The 25,819-nt window shown below is 42.7% G+C and overlaps 1 protein-coding gene across 1 annotated transcript; it reads left to right on the top strand.

Moving 5' to 3' along the window:
• Positions 1 to 833: 833 nt before the first annotated feature.
• On the top strand, positions 834 to 21,748 carry LOC121859239 (uronyl 2-sulfotransferase-like; the record flags this gene model as incomplete). Its single annotated transcript, XM_042355975.1, is given in 3 exon segments — positions 834 to 1,026; positions 18,584 to 18,779; positions 21,556 to 21,748. Coding segments are annotated over 2 exon segments (351 nt in total), but the record flags the coding sequence as incomplete, so codon positions are not given.
• Positions 21,749 to 25,819: the final 4,071 nt, after the last annotated feature.

The raw sequence follows: 25,819 nt of genomic DNA on the forward strand, positions 1-25,819 counted from the left end.
TTTTATTATTATTTTTACTGCCATTGTGCATGTAGAAGGTCATTGAAAGCCTTTCTTTGATTTTACAAGAGAAAACCACCGCACAGTGGAGTGACTGCACGATCACAGTCGTCACTTTGGGATCGGCCTGTTTGTCCCCGACCCCCAATGAACACACAATATCACTCAGCTGTGAGGTGTGCGCCACTGGAGGGGCTCTAGCACGAATAATTAAATAAAGCAGGTGCCTCGGCCAGGGTAAGCAAGGAAGGATTTTATTAAGAGAGAAAGACCTCAAACCACGTCAGTACTGCCAACCATTAGCTGCCCTCCAGCGGGAGTGTGTGTCACTCACTCTACCCGTGGGGAGGACTAGCTAGGGTTGACAATCCTGAACGCTTGTGAGGTAGTCCGGTGACGGTCATGGTCGTTTTCCAATGGTGGAGGCCCACAAAGGGCTTCAGATAAAAGAAGCAATATGTTCAGAAAATTGTCAGGGCAAACTTTTTGGAGTGAAAGTTGTGAACTCTTAGAATAACCTGCCAGAAAATGCTGTGACAACACTGAGTGTGAGCTCAACTTAACCAACACTGGTACACGTACAAGATACATTCTGGTACCTGCTTCCCCAGTATACTTGCCATAACAGTGTGTAAAGTACTGTGTAACATACGTGGGTCACTTGACCGGACGCCCAAGCAGCTATCAGGCTGATCAGTGGCGAAGAAGATAATGTAAAGTAGGTCACCTCAGCCAACATCGAGGATGACATCATCATCTGCCATTATTTTTTAAGATTATATATTCATGCACTACATAAATTTTCTGGTTGACTTTTTTTATTTTTGCAGGTACTTGACACTGTTGCAGAAACGATAATCATCTTGCAAGCGTAGGTTCACTTTCATTACCAAAGCAAGAACAAGGATTTCACATTCAAAGAGTTTTGACTGGATGATAATGGCCATCAAATCAAGATAACATCAAAATTTCCAATGGACATATATTGTATGTCTTATAAGCCATCCCGTAGCCACAGATGAGAAGGTGGGTGTGGAACAAAGGGTCAGTGCCCCCACAAAAAGTTTCTGTTCCCCCTTGTCGCAAAAAAAAATTGTGATAAATGTAAATATAAACGTAAATATTTCTTTATGCAAAGCATTAGATTATTACATTCCTAGTAATTCGGACGATATAACAAAGCAAGTTATTTTTAATGTACCGGCCGAATGACTAGTAATGTTTAATTACCATATTTAATAAGAAACTGTTTTGTAGTAAAATAATAAGTTTACCAGAATGCAAACAATTATAGGTGCTACTATAGTGTGCGGTCTACAAAGATAACTTTAGTCTAACCTAACCTAACATAACCTAACTTGACCTAACCTAACCTGACCTGAACTAACATTAACCTACCTAAGCTTTTAGACCACACACTATTGTAGCACTGGTTAGAGACGCAGTGATACAGTGTGATGCCGCAGACGAACACCATCCCTCGTGGAGAAAAGAGACCTTCACAAACTCTCCAGGAGGAATTAAGTACCAGCTGCCTTCCTACCCATTACTTGTTCTAGTATCAACTGACACAGTATTACGTCTAATTAAGTTTTTATCTTTTTTGTATATCAAGATGTACTAGAAATATGAACATCCATCCAACCATAGAAGTTATTATAGCTTACACAACATCTCCAGCCCCAAAGCAGTTTTCCAGGATGTTCCACCATCAAAGCTAAGATATGTATATTTTGTTAAATTTTGGAGTAGGATTTTAAACTATCTAAACCTGACTGAAGAGTTTCACTGGTACTAATATGCAGGTACAATTTAGTTGGGACAATGTTTTAGCCAACACATCTTAAGGTGGTAACAAATTATCCTCGAAATGTAACATATATTATTAAGACGGTATTCAACAACATATGTCATCCATTAACGGTTAGTAATGCAGTTTAAATCTGTGATAATTCCTTTCTTATTTCGGTAAATATTTAGAAGTTGCCAACACCTAATTTCCTTTTGATAATGGCTTGCAATCTAACCAGTGTTTGATTTTGCAATGCATCAAATAAATTGATATCACTAATGAGACTGGTAAATACTGTATGTCCCACCGGGACGAAGAAACTTTATTAATTAAGACTTAATGCAAAAAGGACCTGGGTGTGTGTATTGACAATGAACTGAACTTCTCGGACCATTGTGAGAAGAAGGTGAAGCAGGCAACTAAACTATTAGGTCTTTAAGAGTGAGGTGCTTCCTCGCCTGGAGTACTGTCACCCCGAAGGGTCCCCAAAAGATGCTAGGGACTATCAGTTGATTGAAAATGTCCAGAGGAGGGCCACCAGACTGGTACCTGCATTTCGGCACCTCAGCTATCCAGAGAGATTAGAGCGCCTGCAACTGCATAGCTTATACTACAGACGGGCAAGGGGTGACCTAATTGAGGTGTATAAACATCTCAAAGGGCACTACTCAGTCGAGTGTCCATACCTGGAGCTGGTGGATGCCCATCCCACAAGGGGTCACAGCTCAATGTAGAAGAAGTCGGAAAATTCCTGGTATGAGGGAGTTTTTTCTGGGTTTGAGATGGAAATTGGGTGTATTAGCCCCTGACTAGCAGTCAGTAGCATTTTTATAAATTTGGGTTAATACATTTATATTATATAATCATTTCACCCCCGTAATTTTCCACTGCATGTGAGTGTCACACAGCTGTCATGTGATCAGTAGTTTCCACTGGAGGGCGCATTTCTAAAGAGGCTAGGACAGCCATAAGAAGCCAGCTCTCTGCCCTCAGTATTCACTCACCTTTCACGAGCTTAAGACATTGAACTTAGCTTAGCCCAATTAAGCTCCGTCCTTCCTTAACACTCACAGCTTACTCGTATAGTGTAATTACGGTGACCTACTTATTGACTGTGCATAATATATATATTTTTATATAAATAAATGGAGAAAAACCATTGTGGGTTTTGATAACTTAACCCGACAAACTACACAGCTCCAAGGCTGTTATATAATACAGTCGTCCCAAAGACCATTATATAAAGGTGGCAGCATTCCTACGAACCCATTATTATTATTATTATCTTGTAGGGTTACGTGATATTATGTGTCTAGCACTCAGGATGGATGGATGGAAATTCTAGGTGGTGGTTTTCTTATATAAAATACATTATGTACAAGACAGTCTGGTGCTGGAGATGCCGTGTGGTGAGAAGCTTGGTCAAGAGACCCATTCAGTGAGTAGCGTGCTTGAGGAGGTATCTGTGCAGGAGCTTCGTTAGAGATGTTGCATGTTGCTGTCCTCCAGGTTGAATGAGGGTTGGACAGCGAGGAGCTTGCTTGGAGGAGGTGTTGCGTGTTCAGGAACGTAGGCCAGAATGAATCTCAATGGAGAGACAGAGCTTATATACACCGCAGCCGGAAGTAAACCCGTGGGAACTCGCCGGTTTCTTGACTCCGTTGCTAGGGAAGACATAGCAGGTGGCGATCCCCCCCCGTGTTGCTAGGATACTGTAGCAGCCCCCCCCTGAACAGCTCGCTTGGTTGCTAGGATACTGTCACATTGGAATGCGATACGCAGTTGTAGGGGAGAGATCCACTACAATACTCCCCCTCCCCTCCGGGCGCTGCAAAAGACTTGTTGTCGGCAGGGTTGTATCTCACACGTGAGACATAACGAGCAGGGGTGTGGACGACTCGGCCGCTACCCGTGACAACTCCGTCCAGTGAAACAGAACCTGTGGGAGAATCAGGGGATGGGAAGGAGGGTTGTGGATAGGAGAAGGTTGTACTGGCGAGGAATGTGGTGCTTCTATCGCCGCAGGTGCAGGGGTGCCGGGTGGGGTATCTGGGTCATTAGGGCCGGCTGCGGGGTCGTCAGGAGCAGTAGGTACCTGAGGATAAAAAGAGGGTATGCAGAAATGTTGTGGGCGAGGTGGTGCTCTAAGTGGCAATGGTGGGCAGACTGGCGGAGGAGGTGCGGGATGAATGTGTTCAGGGCGGTGGGAAGGCTGGCGTGGGGCAGTAGCCTTGAATGCAGAAACCACCTGATGTAGTGTTTGTAGTAGGTCGTGTCGGGCAGCAGGAGTGAAGTGGTCAAGGTCAGAAGTAAGGCGTGTGATGTGCTGCTTGATAGTGGTGGAAGTTATGGCGCCTACCAGTCTCCGTCGATGTTGCTTCGCCGTGTAGTTGCAGGGAGCCTCACAGCGTCTAGCTTTAGCGCCAAAACGTTGATGGTACCAACAGAAGGTAGGTACATTGTGCTGGGGCCTGGCGGCGGGGTCTGGGGCAGGACGGGGGTGTTGGGGTTGGTAGGACACAGTGCGTGGGGCAGGAACAGGAGAAGAAGCAGGCATGGAGGAGCAGAGCTGTTCAATGGTGTCCATCCTGCGGTTCAAAGTTTGCAACAGGTCCCTGATGTCTTGCTTGTCTGGTGGAATGCTACTTCTCTGAGGAGCGTTGATCAGGTTGACGAAACCGGGGCTAAGTGGAGGTGTGACCATTGAGTGTTTTGCGGCAGCATGGCACACAGCAGTGTATTCGTTGAATATTCTATCTGCCGCGGTTCCGTAAAGTTCAGGTGTCGACGAGTAATCTACTGCGGACAGGGTGATACGTACTTATGTGGGGAGCTTTTATGCGTGAAGCTGGCGCAGGATAGGTTCGGGAAGTCTGTCTGCATGCAGGGAGTTCAGCCTACACGTCTCCCAGAGAAGTCCCGGAGTTGAGTTTCCAAGGGAGATTCAAGATAGGTTCTGCAGGAGACTGGGGCGGGTCCGTTGGTAATGCGTTTTTAAAGCGTCCCGCAGGGTGGCGAATTTGATGTTCTCTGGAGGGTTGGAAGTAGTCCGTGATACATGCGTGGCGACTTCCGTGGGCAAGGAGCAGGGCATCGTACTTTTGCTCGTCAGTAGCTTGTGAGCAGATGAGGATTGTTTCCACATGATCTAACCAGTCCTCGACGTTGTGGTTGAAAGTCGGTAGAGAGATCCATTCCTCCTCCATCCTGTGTGAGTGCGTTTTTCCGGGGATCACCATTTATAGGGTTACGTGATATAATGTGTCTAGCACTCAGGATGGATGGATGGAAACTCTAGGTGGTGGTTTTCTTATATAAAATATATTATGTACAAGACAGTCTGGTGCTGGAGATGCCGTGTGGTGAGAAGCTTGGTCACGAGAAACGTTCAGTGAGTAGCGTGCTTGAGGAAGTATCTGTGCAGGAGCTTCGTTAGAGATGTTGCGTGTTGCTGTCCTCCAGGTTGAATGAGGGCTGGACAGCGAGGAGCTTGCTTGGAGGAGGTGTTGCGTGTTCAGGAACGTAGGCCAGAATGAATCTCAATGGAGAGACAGAGCTTATATACACAGCAGCCGGAAGTAAACCCGTGGACTCGCCGGTTTCTTGACTCCGTTGCTAGGGAAGACGTAGCAGGTGGCGACGCCCCCCGTGTTGCTAGGATACTGTAGCAGCTGGTGAACCCCCCCTGAACAGCTCGCTTGGTTGCTAGGATACTGTCACATTGGAATGCGGATACGCAGTTGTAGGGGAGAGATCCATTACAATTGAACCAACAAGTGTCTTTAAACAAACAGTGACGATTTTTTGTGACATTCTCCATAGTGCACCAGAACATACAGTATACCGTATATACAATTGAGACGTTACATAGTGAGTGATACCTATTTGTCATAACCAAGTCAGTTATTGATAATTCCTGATTATTGTGGCAACACTCGCCCCAGATGGTACCTTCGCCACACCCAGTCACACCACCCAGAGGACGTGACTATAGTTGTTTAGGCTACCTAAGCACCAACAATCTGGTCAGCACATTCTTCAACTCCCAGTGAGAAGATACCCCCCAATCGCCCCAGGCAACAACCCTCCTCGATCAACTCAAGGTTGCACCACCCATCACCAAGACGCATACTCTAACCCGAGGTACCCCCCTTTAGGGAGTGCCTACGGCCAGTCTCGAGTGATACCCAATGTTACCCACCCCAAGGTGACACAACACTTACACCAACCATACTCCTGTGTTCAAACTGCAGTTGAGTAATACGTCCAGTTGCCATCACATGTTGTTTTACCTGGGTGTTTTTGCTGTTAGTAAACGCAGTGTTGTAACCACCAAGAGCCTATATACAGGGAAGTTGACCGGTATCATTGCAGAAACATCTTCTTGCTCATCCGAAGTGGACGTCTGAAGTAAAACCAGCGAAATTTCAGTGAACTCAGTGACCTGAGAATACAGTCGGAGCCCAGCCTCGACATCTCTAGTTCAGCATTATTCGAACATCTATCAACTCTCCAGTGAGTGGACTCACCCAGACGCCATAGTGGACTCATCCATCGCCATCTTAAGGTTCCTCAGGTTGCCTTAGCAACGGACAAGCCATCAGTGGACGCTATCTAGTCTTCTATCAACAAGGCGTGTCAGTGACCTCGACCATGAAATCTTCAACCCAGCTGTGTGTCAAACTCGTCTGCTGAAAGTCTACGGGACTTGCAGTCACATTTTCAAGAAATTCCCAGAATTCTTTGATTCTTCAATAAGTAAATACGGTAGGTATGCCACAGACATTCACTATATTTCTATATTTTTGCACACAATACCATAGTCTTCATCACACCTCAGATGTCGTGATAGGTTATTTTTAATCTACAAGTGTCTTACTTATATATATATATATATATATATATATATATATATATATATATATATATATATATATATATATATATATATATATATATATATATATATATATAATCAACGACCTCACCAGCCAGGAATCGAACCTTCGACCTACTGGGTGGGACTAGGGAACGCTACCGACCAACTCACAAGGACACTAAAAGCAGTCCTAGACTCTGTTATATTTCACACAAAGCCTGATCATCGAGCTGATGGCACCGTGAACCTCATTGGGAACTGCCCATGCCTCGTATGTGGTGTCAGTAGCATTTTACTGAATCCAGCTGGTATGAAACACTAGGTACCATATATATATATATATATATATATATATATATATATATATATATATATATATATATATATATATATATATATATATATATATATATATATATATATATATATATATATATATATATATATGCAAGTAAATCACTGTAGGTGCGCATGATCTTGGTATATGCTGATAACCACAAGGAAAGAAGAAAACACGAAGTTCCCAAGCGCTTTCGTGTAATTCACATCTTCAGGGGTGAGTACAGTCTGTATTCCATGTAGCAAATGTAATTGTAATTATGTAGGACAGACAGGAAAAACACTGCAGCTCAGAATCAAACAACATAAGTACAATATCAGAACAGCATCTGAAAGCAGTGCCTTGTTCGTTCATGTTAGGAATAATAATCATCCCATTGCTTGGGAAAAAAGCTTAGAAGTATTTAAATCATCTTGTGTCACAGAAAGACTTCTGGTTGAAGCTAGTTTGATTAAGGAATTAAAATCAATAAACCTTAGTGATGGTCAGTTCAAAACTGATAATATGTTACATAAATTTATTTGTCAGTGGCCCAAGGTTAAAAATGCTTTGAAAACCTTTGATCTAGATGTATGATAGTTATTTAGTGGGTCCCTTATTTTTGACCTGACCTGACTAGTCACGTCACCCCCTTCTCTTAAGCTCCTCTACGTGTGTGTTGGTGTGGGGATTAGTGGATGACATCATTATGACCTGACCTCATGTTTTTAAGGTCACCCTGTATATTTAAGCCTCTCTCTGTCCATGTAATCCAGTTGCCTCTGAAGATGTCTTGAATAAAGACGAAAGCTAAGGTGCTCCGTTGTTTCCCTTTTCCCGTGTGATTTTATCAAGATTTATCTTATCCACGTTTTCATTGTGGATACATGATATATATATATATATATATATATATATATATATATATATATATATATATATATATATATATATATATATATATATATATATATATATATATATATATATATATATATATATATATATTATATACTGACGTATTCTAATTCCATTATTTTTCCCTTGTTCATTTATTGATAGCCTACTGTACATCAGTTATTGTAAATGGATAGGTAAGGTTAGTGTATAGACTGATTTTTTTATATCCTTTTAGCATTGATGGATGTTCATTTTAAAATAACGAGTTCAGATATTACCGAATTGGCGGAGTGTTATAATAACGAGTCAGATAATTCTGGTGACACTCTTCCATCAGACACTGGACTAGCCACTGGTACTAGTGTTAATACTGAACAAATACTGTACAGTACAATCAATAGATTCGGTAGAAACTCAGGCGCATTTTCAGCGAAACATTTCTCTTGAGAAAAGTGAAAAATTTATTGATCAATCATTTGACGAGATAAACTGTAGAACCCTAAGGTCAGGTAATAAGTACGATACAACACCTGACTACAGGCAGGTTCCATCTCATCCTACAGAGTCTAACAGTGTGTCAGAAAATCTTCAGATTCATCCCACATTAAATCCTTCAGTTAGGCCTAGGTTGTCTAACAAATTACTAACCATGGCAAGAGGTAGTTTTGGCATGTCATCTAACCCTTTTAATTTTATTCAGGTGTTACCGCACAGTGACCAAGTTCGCGAATTTATGGCGGAAGACGACTACCGTGTAACTACACATATAAGGGCATGTGAGGATACAATGAAAAACATCAGAATAGCGGGAGATGAAGAAAAAAGTCTTTTGTCCGATTGCATATCAAGCAAGGTATTTTTGCCAGCGAGCATTTGGACGCTAGTGGACTTGCAGACCCTTCATATGATAAATTTAAGAGGGCACTAGTGTGTCTTTTTGAATTTGGAACACAACTGGGTCACTTAAATTGGATGTTTAGATGGACTGACCGTCTTACACGTGTGATCCACACATAAAATCCCATGAAAAGTGTCGCCATTGCTGGAGATGTGTGTCAGGACATCCTAGCTAATTTTGGTAAAACGCCCTGATTTGACACTAATGACAATATGTCTCGAGAAAATTTTGCAAAACTGATTGAGTTAATTAGTTTTCTTTTGGCTGTCCGTGACTCTACATATAATCAAGCACAGGATAAGGGTTATGCACTAACTGGCTTGATTCTGGAGTACACAAGTAAGATTGCCCCGAAGTCATCACATACTCCCCTAGCAAGGACAGCTACACCTGTTGCCCCGATGCAACAGTGACACCCTAAGAACTTAGGAGCAAAAGTTAAGCAACCTTTAGTATGTACCCATTGCAAGAAAAAAAGGTCATACAGAGAGGTGGTTTCAAACCTAATAACACCTCCCACGAGCCCATGGCAGCAACATGGAACACCCAAGACTTATTCACTGGCTGCCCAGACCAAGTCTGATACACAGCATAATGCTGATATGTGGTGTGACTATCATCAGTCTGCCTCTCATACATCCGATGAATGTAAGATTCTCCAAAAATGTATGGGCTTAGGATATGCGTTACCCCAGGTAAGGCAACAGCGAACATTGCGTCATAGACATCACAGGAAGTCGGGGTAAGACCAGCGTGTGTCCCTGAACGACGTAGGATAGGGACACCAGCATCAACGCACAGCAGCACTTCCGTTGCGGACTCGTTGATAGCGGCGCTAACCAAAGCGGAAGCGTTATCTATTCCGGCGAGGGTTGGGGAAGCTAAGCCTTCCTTAGACATTGATACGAGTGCATGTGCAAAGGTAATCTCATTGGCATCCTATCAAGAACTTCAACGAAGATTCCCTCACCAATAATTTCCTATTCGACCTAGTGACACCGATCTCTCATGTGTTACCGGTGCCTAGCTGGGTATTACAGGAATGGTGACATTGACACTACGTTTTTCTAGACGTGGTATACCCTTTTGTGCAGATTTTTACATAGTCCAAAACTTTAATTTACCAGCTGACGGATTAATAGATCTACCAACTCTTAAAACTAACTTGATAGATGTTCAGCCAAGCAAACATACTATCACTGTTAATGGTGTTGCCTTCAGTGCAACGCACAAGTCTGAACCATTGCTCTCCACAAGGGTGAATGTGTTGTCCACCGCTCCTACTACGAGGACGATGGATTCTGAGTCAAAGCAAGCCTAAGACCCCGCCGACTCACTTCCCCAGCGTGATTATAGCAGGAATAGTTGGATGATAGTGCCTGCAGTTTTAACGGGTACTCTCCATTTTCAGAATGAAGAAATCACCAGAGCCACTTTAGCTTACCTCACGTATACACGGGGACCGATGTAGTCTGTCTTACGGAAATATGCAAGGTTAAAGGTCTAGCTTGCGAATCTACATTGAGCACGATTCGTGCTGGTGGTTTAACAGACGTCCTAGTTCTCAACAGAACATGCTCTCTAAAAATATTGAAAGGGATGTTATTTGTGTGATTTTCTAGTTTATCATAACCACATTGCACAGCAGCCTGCGCAATTCCCAATTGGTAGTGTTTCATCTACAACTACACAAACCAGATAGGAGAGGATAGATTATATATATCACCACATGTTAAGGTAATTGATCACCCTCAAGGCAAAACTAGGCTCTGAGAGTTACTTGCCGACAACAGAAACATTGTAGCTTTACCAGGGGAACAGCTAGGTCACACAACTTTAATCTCACATCACATATCCCTAAAAGAGGGCACAAACCCAATTTACATACCAGCTTACCGACTACTACATAGCCAGCGCACTGTAGTTCAGGACATTGTTCAGGGCATGTTGAATCAGAAGGTTGTCACACATTCAAAATCTCCTTTCAATACTCCTTTGATATTAGTGCCAAAGAAGGATGGAGGTTGGCGCTCAGTCATTGATTTTAGGTGCATCAATGAAAATACTATCCCAGTTGGGTATCCAATGCCTGTTTTGAGTGATATATTACAATCCTTAGGCAAAGACAATGCTGTATTTAGCAATCTTGATATGCTTAGCGGATATTGACGAGAAATTGCGAGAGATTACTGCTTTCAGTACTCCTTTGGGCCATTTTGAATTTCTGCGGATGCCTTTCGGTCTCAGAAATGCCCTACTGACTTTTCAAAGGATGATCAACACCTTATTTGCAGGGTTAATAGGCACCACAGTGTGCGCCTACTTAGATGATCTCATTGTTGTCAGTAAGGATGTAGATACGCATATTGCCAAACCCCATGAAGTTTTCCAAAAACTTTCTACTGCAGGACTCAAAGTCAAAATTTCTAAATGCAAATTTTTAAAATCCAGAATCCAATTCCTTGGTCATGTAGTTGACGGTGACAGTATTCATACAGTTGATGACAAAGTTAAAGCTGTTTCCCAGTTCCCACCTCCTACAACTGTTGATAAGGTGCGTAGTTTTCTTGGTTTATCTGGATATTACCGTTCTTTTATTAGAGGCTATGCGACATTAGCCTCTCCCTTGACTAAGCTACTTAAGAAGGATGCAATTTTTGTCTGAAAAACTGAACAAGAGGATACTTTTATTGCATTTAAGACAGCTCTTACCAATGCCCCAGTTCTAGCATTTCCTGACTACTCTCAAGAATTTACTCTGTGTACAAACGGCTCAGGACAGGGAATCGGCACTGTACTTATGCAGCTGGATGCACGAGGAAAATTTAGAGTAATCGCTTTCGCCATTCGTAAACTTAATGATCCCGAAACACGTTATTCAGTAACGCATCTAGAAATGCTAGCTGTTGTTTGGGCACTGAAGAAGTTTAAAGACATAATTTTTGGTTATAAAATAACCGTCCATACAGATCATGTGGCAGTGACAGAGCTGTTCCACGGCAAAAACCTTTCAGGTAGACTAGCACGCTGGTATCTGACCATTCAAAAATTCGACCCCGAGTTCAAGTATTTACCAGGAAGAGCGAATGTGGTCGCCGACGCTTTGTCCAGAAACATTACACCAGTGACGCCTGCATCTTCGTTCTCTCGCTCGCAATTAAGGGATGAACAATGACTAGATCCTTGTGGTCTGCAGTCATTTTTGCTCTAGGGTCGGGGGAGGAGGCCAACCTTCCAAAGTTACCTCTTCCATTCAGTCAATTTGAACTATGACAAGACATACTCCATCGCTTCCAGCAGACAACTGAGGGTATTGTTACACAAATAGTTGTACCTGATACATTACGAGAAACGATTCTAACGTTGTTCCACGATGTTCCTCAAGCAGGTCACGTGACAAATGCCCTGCAGAAATCAGAAAGAAATATTTCTGGACTAGTTTGAAAAAAGACATACAGCAGCACATTGCTAAGTGTCTGGCATGTGCTCAGCATAAGAGTACTACAAGGTCACCGGCTCCACTACCATATCCTACACCAGAAAGTCTTTTTGACACAGTTGCAATCGATTTGTTACAACTTCCGAAGAGTCATCAAAGATCCTCGTACGTTCTAATGTGTATGGATCATTTTTCTAGATTTGTGATTTTAGTCCCCCTGAAGGATAAAACAACCGAATCTGTGGTTCATGCCCTAGTTATGCATCTGATATGTCCTTTTACTATTCCCAAGGTTCTTCTCTCCGACAACGGATTAGAGTTCAAGAATCGGGTTGTAGCACAAATTTATCTCCAATATGATATCCAACAAAGTTTTATCACAGCCTATCATCCACAGGCTAATGGCCTTGTTGAGAGAACCAATAGTAAAATCCTAGAGATTCTTCGTCCAATCGTGAATCAAATGCATGCATCATGCATGGGATGATTGGTTACCGCAAGTCGCCGCATCTATTAATGGGCCGATCAGCAACCTTACAGGCAAGTCACCCAATTACAGTATATTGTTTATGGCATAGACAACGTCTGCCCTATGACGTACTTACAGGCAAACCTTGCCCTGTCTATAATGTGGGCGATTTCGCTACCAAGCAAATCAGCATTTTCGCAGATATTCATGGCCAAGTACAGAAACATTTAGCAGCGTCACACGCTGAAATGATTTACAAGCAACATAAACAAGCTAAGCCTGTCATGCTAGAAATAGGCGACGCTGTTATGGTGCGAGAACCTGAACGAAAGTCTAAACTTTCACTCAAGTTTGAAGGTCCATTCTTCAACAAATTAAAAATTTTGAAACCAAATGCACAAACTGCAGACGTAGTACATGTGGACAGACTTAAACTGGGTCACCCGGGTTTGTTCCCCAGGAATATTAATGAGGTCCCAGACACCTCTGTTCAATTAAGTACACCCAGTATACCCAATACTTATTGTTTAAAGCTTCGTTCTGCGAAATAATATAAAGATGTATCAACCTTTTTACAGCATGACTTGGATTGTTGTATTAATGCTCCTACTCCTTTGTGGCCCACCGTGTTGACGGATACGTCCACAGAAGTCCTCAAGCCAGGTGCTTTAGCTACACCTCTGGGGCGCGTTCTCATCGTAGAAGACGTGGTGAACATAACGTATGAGTTGCACGGACTGCACAATCTTCCGTGTCAAATGGATTCTATTGATGCTAACTCCAGACAGCTATGGGCGTTAGGGTGGTCCAAAAATTAAAAGTTGGAATTTTAATTTAGACATATGTCGCCCTAATACCTTTACCCCAAACATGTCTTCTTGCAAAATTTCAGTTCCTCATCTCAATATTCAGGGGTTATGCATTTCGTGAGCAGTGAGGGTAAACTGCTCTCTGAAGAGGAAGATCTTAAGAGCATAAATGGGCTTTGCCATCCATATGACTTGGTGGAAGGCCCCAGGTGCCCTGATGATCTTTACACCTCCCTCTGGAATTTCCCCCAAGAAGGTGTATGACAGGACAATGAGTTACGTGTAATCGTCCCTGAGGTGAACTAGAATTTTTATGAGATCAAAATAAATAAACGTTTTGCGGGACCCCTAAACATCATCCAGCTTTCTTCAAATTTTATACAAAGCTTCACTAGTGTACTTGAAGTGCAACGAGGGCACCATGTGCTTGCTTGATTCAGACAACTTTCAAATTTTCACCCTATAATTTGGACCACCCTAATAGGCTTCCTTGATGATCTATCGTCGCAGCTGGAAGTTCACTTCCATCATTTCAAGATGATCTTGCTAAGAAGGTGTGTTCACAAGTGCAAAGAAAGCGAGTATTGTTCAACTTTTTCGGTCTTATACAAAGCACTCTACTGTATTTGGCACAGCGACTGCCGAGGATATAGCTAAATTAGGAGACCATATGGCTATTGTTAATCAAACCATACAAAATCGCGTTATAACAAACTTTCCATGCAATTAATTCTTTTGAGTCAAAGGTTAACGTTATTATTTCTGAGTCTAATCATTTATCAAAAATTTTGTATAATTTAATGAATTCGGTGCCTACACTGGAATGGCTCATTTCGTTTTCCGAGTATTTACATGCTGCGGAAACTTCAGCTCAAGCTTTATTTAATAACAAAAACGAACTAATTGCAAATATTATAGGTGCAAGGTTAGGACGTGTGGATGCACAGCTTGTGCCTGTGAAGATTCTTCTTGTAGCCTTACAAATAGCCAAGACGCGTTATCATTTAACTCATTTATTTCCTTCTGTTAGAGTCAACTCTCACGCACAATGCTATCCTCATCCACATACCTATGCTAGCGCAACGCAAATTTAATGCATGGCATTTAGAACCTTTACCTTTGTATTCTAATGATACACTGTTTACTTGTGATAAATCAACTGAAATTTTGCTAATGATGAAGATTACTCTTTGTTAGCAGTGAATGATCCTCGGCTATTATCATGGTGTAAGTCGTCATATTTACATTTACATGTATGTCCAACCTATGTATTCACGTTTATTCACAAACTTTTGGAAAGGAACTCCTTCGTCCCACGTGTGCAATCAACCATGAGGAACGATGATCTCACACCTGGACTTGGCTATTCTAATCACATTTTACCACCATGACCCGTAATATGCTTCACATATATGCTCAGAATACACCCATACTTTAAGGTGTTACAGCCTTTCACTAACCTTGAAGAGGAACCCCTACGTCCCACGTGTGCAATCAACCATGAGGAGCGTTGACTTCACACCTGAACTTGGTTAATTCAATCACATACACCCAATACTGTGGAAATGAATGTCTCTATGTAACCACTAGACTCATGGTCTCAGTGTGTGACCTTTCATTCACTCAGTCTGCACTCAGTTTACTCTCAGTACTTCATGGACAGGAAGAGGGTGACTGTCAGCCCGCCTAGTTAGGCCAGTCCAGAGTACAACCAGGTGAACCCTGCCCAGCTGAGGGAGGGGTTCTACTTTCCCGTTAGTAAGATTTTTCACTGACTGACTGAAGAGATGTGGTGTTGTACGAACCAAGGTGGGGAGATTTGATGAACCAGATCGACCACCGACCAAAGTGCGGATGCTGGTCCCACATAGTCGTCAGAGACACCCGTTCACCTCGTGCTTACCAGCTATACGACCACTAAACACCGACCAATCACCGGCCGACTGAGTGGGTTCTCAGAACCCTGCAAAAGGAACACTCTGTTAGCTACTGTTAAATTCTTCTCCCCCCTATCTGTCTGAGATCGAATAAAAACTTACTTGCAACACTGATGTAACATGCGCGGGAAGGGACGCTGAAGGAGGTAGATGTGCAGGAGCTTCGTTAGAGAAGATGTTGCCTGTTGCTGGCCTCCTGGTTGAATGAAAACTGGACAGCGAGGAGCTTGCTTGGAGGAGGTGTTGCGTGTTCAGGAACGTAGAGTAGAATGAATCTCAATGGAGAGACAGAGCTTATATACCGTGGGAAGTCGCCGGTTTCTTGACTCCGTTGCTAGGGAAGACGTGGCTGGTTGCTAGGATACTGTGGCATCTGGTGACGCAGTTGTAGGGGAGACGTCCACTACAATACTTATACACTGTGATATGTCGGGAAGGTTGGTAAGAGTATCCTCATAACCCCCCCCCCCTCCACTAGGTGTTGCCATATGGCTGATAATCAGTGTGTTTGTTTCCTCTTTTCGGATTGTTGCTTTGTGTCGACTGAATGATGAGCGAGGGTTCGGTCTCGGTGAACGTGGGTATAAAACAGAGGCAATATGAAGCAGTAGAGATCTACACATGCCAGACGACATGGAAACCTCAGAGGGAACACGAGGAGCTATTATTGCCCTTCATAATGAAGGGTTCGGCGTCACAGATATTAGCCGGCGGGTTGGTGTCCACTGGAACACCGCTGCACGATGAATTCGGCGATACCTCGAAACTGGTGCTACAGACGACAGGTCTCGGAGCGGCCGTCCACGCTGCACCACCCCTCAGGACAACCAGGTTGAGTGGTTTATTTGGGAGCATAAATTAATGTGGCAATATTCACAAGTATCACAAATAATTTTGTTAACAGGGAGCTCCTCATATTTCATACTGTCTGTTTATCACTTCCCGACATTATTTATAACGGTTTGTTTCACTTGACCAAGGCTGCCAACACACGGCTGGAACAACTCGCCTTTCCCAATACCTATCGTCACTGGTCTCAAATTGTTCACACTACAGTATGCACCGATACTTTTTGTTGCAAGTGTACATTTAGTTTTATATAGGCCTTGTTCAAAATGCTTCCACCTTCCGCTTGATGGCGTTGCTTGAGCCTAGTTTTACTCGCCATTAGGCGTGGGTGTTTTCAGCCTGGCCTTCTTATGCTTTTCCTGGTTCGGGAAAATCGGTTATTTCTGTTCTAACGTTTCTAAATATCACACCCATTCGGGTGGTTGGTCTATCCAGTTTTAGGACTGGAGGAAACTGGGGACAAGGAAACCTGTAATTTTGGTAGGGTTACACTGGATAACACCCTTCTCAAGTGTGTCCGGGCTGATGCTCAAACCCGTGATATATTAGAGAGTTACACTCGTTATCGCATTATTTTCATTATAAATACTATCATGGAATAGTATAATATACCGTATGCTGTTAAAAAGAAGACAATAAAAATATACTTATTGAGGAATTATAATTATGTAGTAATTAATATATCATCTATGTAAAAAAAATAGTATCTTGCATGGTAGCACGACGATCATCATGCATTGTATTATGGCTGGGTAATTTATAGGGGTTGCTTAACAACCACACCCCATAGAAAAACTTGTGCCCCCTCAAACTTTGTGGTTGTCCCCCGAAGTGTATAAAACTGGCTACGGGTCTGCGTATATAATGTTTGTTTACAGTCTCTCCGAAAAAATCATTAGATTTTCCATTGCTTCAAATCTAAAAGTTAGACAAAATGCTTTGATATGATCCCCAGTGCATCATCATACATGATGCAAGGCGTACGTAAACAAGCCACTAACTGGTGATTACAATAACACTGAAATATGGTCATGGTCAAAAGTAATCATTCACTCCATCACCTAACTCCTGCACCTGGTCTTATCAACCCTAATGACCCATCACCTGCCAAAAGCTCACTTGTATTCCTCCCCAGAAACTCAAGTAAAGTCATAGAGAACCAAGGGAAAGTTAAGTCCAAATGACACCTCCCCGGACAGACCCTCCTGATTGATTGGTTGTTTCGACGTTAGGCCAGGGTCATTAAGGCCACCAACGTCACACTACATCAACCAACCTTAACACCTTCTTCAGATGTTAAAGAAAATTCTAAGACCACATACACTCTCACTACATATGCGGCCCTTAACTTGCACCCCCCTACCTTACCTGGGTCCACCACCACTAGCTCTCACCCCACCAATACCTCACCAACCTCTTGTGACCCGTCGTGTAAAAAGGCCTCGAGCTCACAGGTATGGCAGTAGGAGGGGTGGATGATTACTTTTGACCGTGACTGTACATTGAATGGAAATGTTTCAGAACATTATAACCAAAACCGAGACCTCAAAACGGACATTTCACCATTACGTCATTGCAATAACGGAGTTTCATTTATATGGAGTTTTACAATATGCCTACTCTTGTTGTTCCTGATATATCTGATTTATGAAGAGTGACTAAGCAAATTGTACTTGATATTAGAGTTAACAGCCACAACAATATACAATATAACAGTCAACATGGGATATGCTATGTTACTGATATGTAAGTTGCATTGGTTTAACACTGAAATGAGATTTCATATCAAGGGACTTGTAGGAACCTATAGTAAGATATTTGTGGTTGTATGTTTCAGTGTGGCAGCAGTTGTTTCATGGCATTTAACTCATCATGATACTGTTGGTTCGCTCACTTCAGTTCGCTGTGATATCTCAGCGATACATATACCCTTCTTGTGAAGAGCAGCAATAGCTTTGACTCCCTAATAATTTCCCGCTCCATTCAATGTAACATCCCTTTGATGACTGGCATGGCATTGGTGTTCATTTACACATCCACTCTGATTTTTGTAATGTATGATCTGATGCCTCGAAGGAATTACATTGTTCAAAAAGGTATATGCTCATTCATGGTCAATGGTTGCAAATATAGAACTACCAACCGTTCAGAAACAGGTCGAGAAACATTGCTCGGAAAGCCTTGAATCATATTGACCCCATGGCTAATGATACTTTTGGGGGGAACTGTACATCAGTTAAATATTTTCGACAAAATGAAGGTTTAAATAAACATAAAAAAATAACTTGCCAGATTTATAAGCTGTATAAGGACTGGGAACAACAGGCAGCATGATGACAACTGTGTTACAGCACGTGCACCTTCGTCTGGTGTTTTCATGTGTGGTGCTGCTCCTACTTGGCTATGCCGCAGTAACCCATTGGCTCATCCAGAAAGCCATCACCAGCACCCACCCTGACGACGAAAATGGACTCTTGCTGCAGCAAAGGTAAGACTTAGAAGAGTAGGTGGCACTGACACAGGATAAATTTATGGGAGTAGCTGGCACAGTAATAAGGTGGTAGAATTGGTTGCATTGTAAAATACTGTAGTTAAGATCATAGGGTCTGGCACTGTAGCATAGGTAAGATGGCAAGGCTGGTGGCAGAGGCACTGTAACATAGGTAATAGGTAAGATTACAAGGTTAGTGGCACTGTAACAGGTAAAATGACAGGGTTGGTGGCACTGTAACACTTCGGGGCATATCCATAAACCCAGATCGCACGATGATACAGAGGGAACAGCACAAAGAACTGCTGAAGTGCTTGATGCAGAAGAGGGAGAAATCTGCGAAAAACAAGAACGGGAATGAAATGGAGGCAAGTGCACCCGGACAGAACCAGGGGACAGCGAGATATCCCACCCAGGAGGAGGCGAACACCATGTAAACAATGTCATCTCCAGCCACACCCAGCGAAATGTGATAAGTGTAGTAAACGAGGTAGCTGCTGAGAATGGAAGGAGGCCGGAGACACTACCAAGATCAAAGACGTTAACAAGGACTACTTCCGGCTTGAAAGTCATGTACACTAATTCTGACACATTCCTTAATAAGAGAGCGGAATTTGAAACTCGATATACTGTAGTAGGTGTTGTAGAATTGTTGTATAAGAACAGGAGAATCAACCCGGAAGAATGTGAGTTCAATATAGATGAATATGACGCATTTATGAACCTTTCTCAGGTAAATTGCAAGAGCGGTGTTGTTATCTATGCTAGGCAAGACCTTAGAGCCAGCCAGGTGAGGGTGCAGGGGGAAGATCTTAACTTTGATGACATCGACTGGAGAAATGAAACCACGCCAAATGACCTAGATTATCTAGCCATTCTTTTTATAGAAACTCTGAGAGACAATTTTCTATTCCAACATGTTAAAAAGCCGACTCACTACAGAGGGGAACAAACACCCAAACCACTAGACCTCATCATAATTAACGAGGAGGATATGGTGGCCAAGTTGGAACATCTAGTCCCCGTTGGCACCAGTCATCATGTAACGCTGTCCTTGGTTCGTGATAAATGTAGGCCGAGGTTCAAATATTACAAGGGTAATTACGACGGGATGAGGGAAGAGATGAGAGGTACTCAATGGCCTGACTTAGTGAGAAACAAAAAGGCAGATATTACGCTGAATATCATAGACAGTGAAGTGAACTACTTGATTGATAAATAAAGCGAAGTGCAAAAGAGATTACATCGCCCAATAGGAAAGCATGTGGAGTACATTTAAGGGCGTAAGTGCCTGAAGGGACCAATGATTTTATCGGGAAGTTACTTAATTATAGTGACAGGATGAGTGTGTGGGGAGAGAATTCCCAATACAGTGCATCTGTTTATGGCAAGGCATGGCAAGTCCCTAATAAGTCAAGTACCAGGCCTGTCTGAAGGAGGAAGGATATATGGTCAGGAGGAAGGGGTTTGGTAGGTTAGGCACGGTGGGGATGGAGGGAGGCACATAGAAGCCACAAGTCCAGAAAATTGTGAGGGCAGACATTTTTGGAGTGCGAATTGTAAACTCTTCGAATATTTAATAGAATCTAGAGTGTTGTAACAGAACCGAGTGTGAGCTCTCTTAAAACCAGACTTGACCAATACTGCACCTGGGTCATACCAATGGTAAGATGATGTTTCATATGTCCCAACAGGACGAAGAAACTGCATTAATAGAGACTGAATGTGAAAAGGACCTAGGTGTGAATGTTGACAATGACCTGAAGTTCTTGGGCCACTGTGAGAAGAAGGCGAATCAAGCAACTAAATTATTAGGTAAGGTGCTTCCCAGCCTGGAATACTCTCACCCTGTCTGGTCCCCGAGATATGCTAGGGCTTGCCAGTTAACTGAAAATGTCCAAAAGAGGGTCACCAGAATGGTGCCTGCACTTCAGTACCTCAGCTATCCAGAGAGATTAGAGCGCCTGCAACTGCCTAGCTTATACTACAGGCAGGCAAGGGGTGACCTAATTGATGCATCTAAACTACTCAAAGGGCAATACTCATTCAAGTTTCGTCCATACCAGGAGCTGGCAGACTCCCGCCCCACAATGGATCACAGCTCAAGGGTGAAGAAGCTGCAAGTCCAGAAAACTGTGAGGGCGAACTTTTCGGAGTGGGAATTGTAAGCTTTTGGAATAAACTGTCAGAGAGTGTTGTGATGGCACCGAGTGTGAGCTGTTTCAAGACCAGACTTGACCAACACTGGAGCAGGTTCAGATACATTCAGAAGTCAGAACTTGTCCATCACTTGCCAATAGTGTGTAACATAGACGTGACCGACAGCCCTCGTGGCTGACGAGCCGATCAGTGGCAAAGAGGATAAAAGTAAGATGACAAGGTTGGTGACACTGTAACCGGTAAGATGACAGGATTGGTGGCACTGGAACATGTAAGATAACAGGGTTGGTGACCATGACACCACATTACTGGTAAGACCAGCTGATAGACAGCACTGTAAAGGAGAGGTGAATTATATATTGTAGTATTGTGTTAACTCTAGGTAGAATATAGCTAATGGGAGGAAACAGAAAATTAGCTGTTATGTTTGGTAAGCACATTTCGGCATTGACATTTTTAAATTAAGGTTATTAACACAACTTATTCTTCTATTAATATATTCAAGATTACAATTTATGATAATCAGTCCTGTAATCACAATGAATTTAATATTGTCTAATCGTTACAGCACTGTACTGTACAAGACATATAAGTTCAATTGACTCATTGTCAGACTGGATGCGACATCTCACGAAGATGGCTACATTGTGAACCAGCAGAACAATGGTGTTCTCTTCTTCAATCGTGTTCCAAAGTGTGGTAGTGAGATGCTGGTGTTGCTCCTCCAGTGGCTACAGGGACAAAACACCTTCAGACATGTCAGGCTCAGGAACACCATCAAGAGGTACCTGACATATAATGAGCAGGTAGGGAAAGGGCACCTTCACCCATGTAACTTTCTCCAAAAAGTATCTTTATGGAGGGATTCGATGAAATTCAAAATAAACACTGTGACTCCTGTTGTCTTGGTAGTGTTGTCAAAATCCTCCTTTTACACTGTACTGTGTCACATTGTCTCACACAAAATCGTAAAGATACTTTTTGGAGCTACATACTGTATTTGAGAGTTGGTCGTGTTAACAGGTATGGTTTTTTGAACTTTGTTTTAAGTTTGCAAAGTTTGATTCTATGAATCAATAAAATATACAGTGAGTGAAGACTGTTGATTAAAAGAAATATAATCTAACATCACAAACAATAAATTTTCTTATTTTGGCTGAGTTGTAATATATCAGGATCTTAGTGATGATTGCAATGTGCTTTCCTGCAAAATATATTGGATTCACAATCAGATCCAGCTTGACATATATCCTGCTTTATAAATTTAGATTATTTTACTTTTTTGTCTTCATTTTTGTTGGCTACTGAGCCACTTTTCTCCAGACGTCAGTTATAACCAAGGAACCAAGGAGTTCTAGAACAAGAGGTTCACATGACAGATTCCTCAGTAACCGTAGTGATGACCATCTCTGGTGTGATGTTATGTGTTTACCCCTAGATGTATACATGCCCAGTCAATTTGCATGGCACGAAATTGTTTAAACTATTTTTAGAAATATTGTGGTGCTGTACATATTTTGTTTTCTAAAAATGAAGAAAGGTAAAAATGCATAAGTTGATGCACTTTTGTGATACAGACACCCTAAAAGTCAAAATTTTGGAGTACTGTACTGTAGGGAATTAGACACACATTTGATTTTGTGATGGCTAATGATATTTTGATCTTTACTTAAGTTGTACTGTAGTTAGATTGTAATTTGGTGGAATAATGATAGTTGATCTTCAATTGAGAAGTTGAAATAATCGTCTGGGTTATGCTGAAGCAGTCACATTCTTTTTATTGACATAAAGTATTCAGTGAACATTACTGTACAATAATCAGTTTTAGATGATTGTGCTACTTCAACCTTTAAATTGCCACTGCCATTTACGTGTTAAGAAAGTAGTTGTGCTTTTGAAGTTTTGAGTACAGTATAGTGGAGATGAATATTGTACTCTAATAACATTATAATTATGATACATAATAATATAGCGGAAGTAGGAATTTCTGTTACAAAGCATACAAATTACTGTACAGTACTTGCAAGATATTGATGAACCCCTTTCACAGCTTACCAGCTTCCACTGCTAGTTACTAGCAGCCAGGTCGTATATACTGACACAGTAGATGTATCCCATTTGTCGTCGAATTACCAATAGCTGTCCTGCCAGTCTCCTGTAATTTTCCGGCGATCGGTGTCAGTGTACAAACAAAACAACAGGTAGGTACAGTGATATCCCCGTTAGCCGGAACATTTGGTGCAGAGCACTTCTGGGAATGAGAGATTTACGGGTAACGAGACGACTCTCTCAAAGCCGGATAAAAATCCTTCATCCCCGGAATTTTCTGGGTAATGGAAAAATTATCTCGGAAGTTCCAGAAATTGCCCATTACATCATCTCTCGAACCCTGAAAAATATCCCTCATCCCCGAAATTTTCCAGGTAACGGAAAAATTTTCTTTGAATATCCAGAAAATGCACCTGTAAAGGCCTGGGACTTTGGGGATAGAAATCCCTTCCCATGCTAATCAGGATCTTAATAAAGGAAAGTCAAGGACCATGGTTTTCTGAGGAATAACAAACAACAGTTTGAGATTGACATCTCTTTACTATAAAAATATAACACAAAACTCTGACACCACTCAACAAACATCAAATAACAATTACGGGAGTCAAACAATTAAGGCCGTCAACAGTTAATGGAGTCAAACAATTAATGGAAGCACATTAAAGGGAGCGAACAATTAATGGGAGTCAGCAATTAATAGAATCAAACAATTAATGGGAGTCAACAACTGAAAGAATCAAACAATGAACAGATATTTCCTATGGCAGTGGCCCTGGGGGAAGGTTCTGGAACAGGGTGATGCACACTCAGGGTAGGGAAGCGTCCATTCAACTCCACACTCGAACGACGTCTTGAAATGGCAGGAGAACACCTGGGCACCGATGGAATGAGATGAACTGACGGTCGTGGTATGGTAGTGGTAGATGTCCAGAGAATTGAAAATCGATAGGTGAAGGTTTGGGGACACAGTCCACGAGTCCAGGACCTATGATGAGATCACAGCCAGAATTTGACGAACAGCGGGGTAGTTAGATAGTGACTGTATGGCGGCTGGGTTGAATCTGCCCCTGACCCAGATAGTCTCTGCCGTTCTCACCTCTGTCCAACCACCCCAAGTGTTGTCCTCACCAGCAAACGAGCGAGTAAGCAGCGGTAACGAGCAGGAAGATCGTTTCGGTCCTTACAGCACCTGATTTTCATCTCTCTATCCAGGAAAAAACTCCCCCATCCCAGGAATTTTTCGGGTATCGGGAAAATTTTCTCAGAATTTTCCGGAAAATCGTTCCCAAAGCCGAAATTTTCCGGAAAATTACGACTTTGGGGACGAATTTTCGAGAAAATTTCAATTCCAGCTATCGAAGAGTTCTGGGTTTGAGGAATTCCGGCTAACGGAAATATTACTGTAAATGTCCACCAGGTCACAGAAACACACTTGTGAACTGTAGTCTACTTTAATAATCACTAGAACTTTACAAAACTGTTCACAGGGTATGTTTTTACAGCTGGACTTCTCACTTTGAATATAATCAGTCAGCACATTGCCAGTGTACAATTCCTAAGTCTTTTCGCTTTATATCGCTCACAACAATTTTTCAATACTTGCACAACAATTATCTTCAGCTGTCACTAGGCTGTGCACAGGGGGGTGGTGTAATGCATCTAGTGTGGTAGCATTATGTTAGTGTTAAGGTGCAGGCATTGCTTGCTCCCTCTCACTTTCAGCTACCGCTGCTGGCTAGCCCTTGTGGCGAACAGGGAAGCAACTTGCATAAGTCTTCCCCTGCCAGTACACAGCCTCTCCACCATCAAGACTCCTGCTGTGCCTTGTGTGGCAATGCATGGTAACTGGGTGCCTCGTGGGCTAGGCTAAACCAGCAGGGGATCTCGGAGTAGCAGTCGGCCCCCGAGGGACGGCGCATAGGCCCACTGGTATGTGGACACATCCTGGCGCTACCAATCATTGCCCCGATGTCTTGCAAATTAACCTTGGGAAGTATAAGACTACGGGAGTAAACCCCAAATGAAAAATCTGCGGTTGAGCCCCGCATTAGGCAGACATGCTTACAGATTCCAACAAGACCCCAATGGCGGTATAGGAGGAAAAGGTGACCACCATGGGAACCTAACGACTACACCGGCGGATGAAGGCAATACATGATGGACAGGCTACTAAGGCAAAACCCAACAAACTGGGCTATCGACAGTCTGTTGCAACTCTCCCTTTCCCCAGTCGTTGCAACACTTGCACCACTGGATCAGGAAAAGGGAGAGCCAAGATGTGTGGTTGCAGCCTGCACTCCTGCCTCACCACATAAATCAACTCACGTGCAGCCATCATCCAGCTCATCATACCTCTCATCATCATCAAAATCCCTATACCCCCAAAATTCCTATGCCGACGGACGAGTGGCGACAGGGATAGGCAGAGATGACTGCCGGGAGTCTCTAGTCACAACTCTGCACATGGGCGGCACAGATAAGATGGTCGTTTATGCACTGGGATCTAGACAGCAGTGGAATCCGTTATCGTTCAAGGGTTTGTGGCCTCTCATTGACTACATCATTGTCAGAGAAAGAGATCGCTGAGATGTCCTCATCACCCATGCCATGTATGGCTCAGACCACTGCGACACTGATCATCAGATCGTCAGAGCCAAGCTCTCACTTCAAGTCGCCTCAAAACAGAGAAGGCAGAAAGCCTCCAGAAGAGGTTTTAACACTAAGCGTCTGGAGGATCCAGCGGTAGCACATGCTTTCAGAGAGCAGCTCGAACATGGGCTGATAAACAACCCGACAACGAACAACCCAAATCCCAGTGCCGAATGGGA

Source organism: Homarus americanus, unplaced genomic scaffold (genome assembly GCF_018991925.1).
Source record: "Homarus americanus isolate GMGI-L3 unplaced genomic scaffold, GMGI_Hamer_2.0 scaffold36188, whole genome shotgun sequence".
Taxonomy (NCBI): domain Eukaryota; kingdom Metazoa; phylum Arthropoda; class Malacostraca; order Decapoda; family Nephropidae; genus Homarus; species Homarus americanus.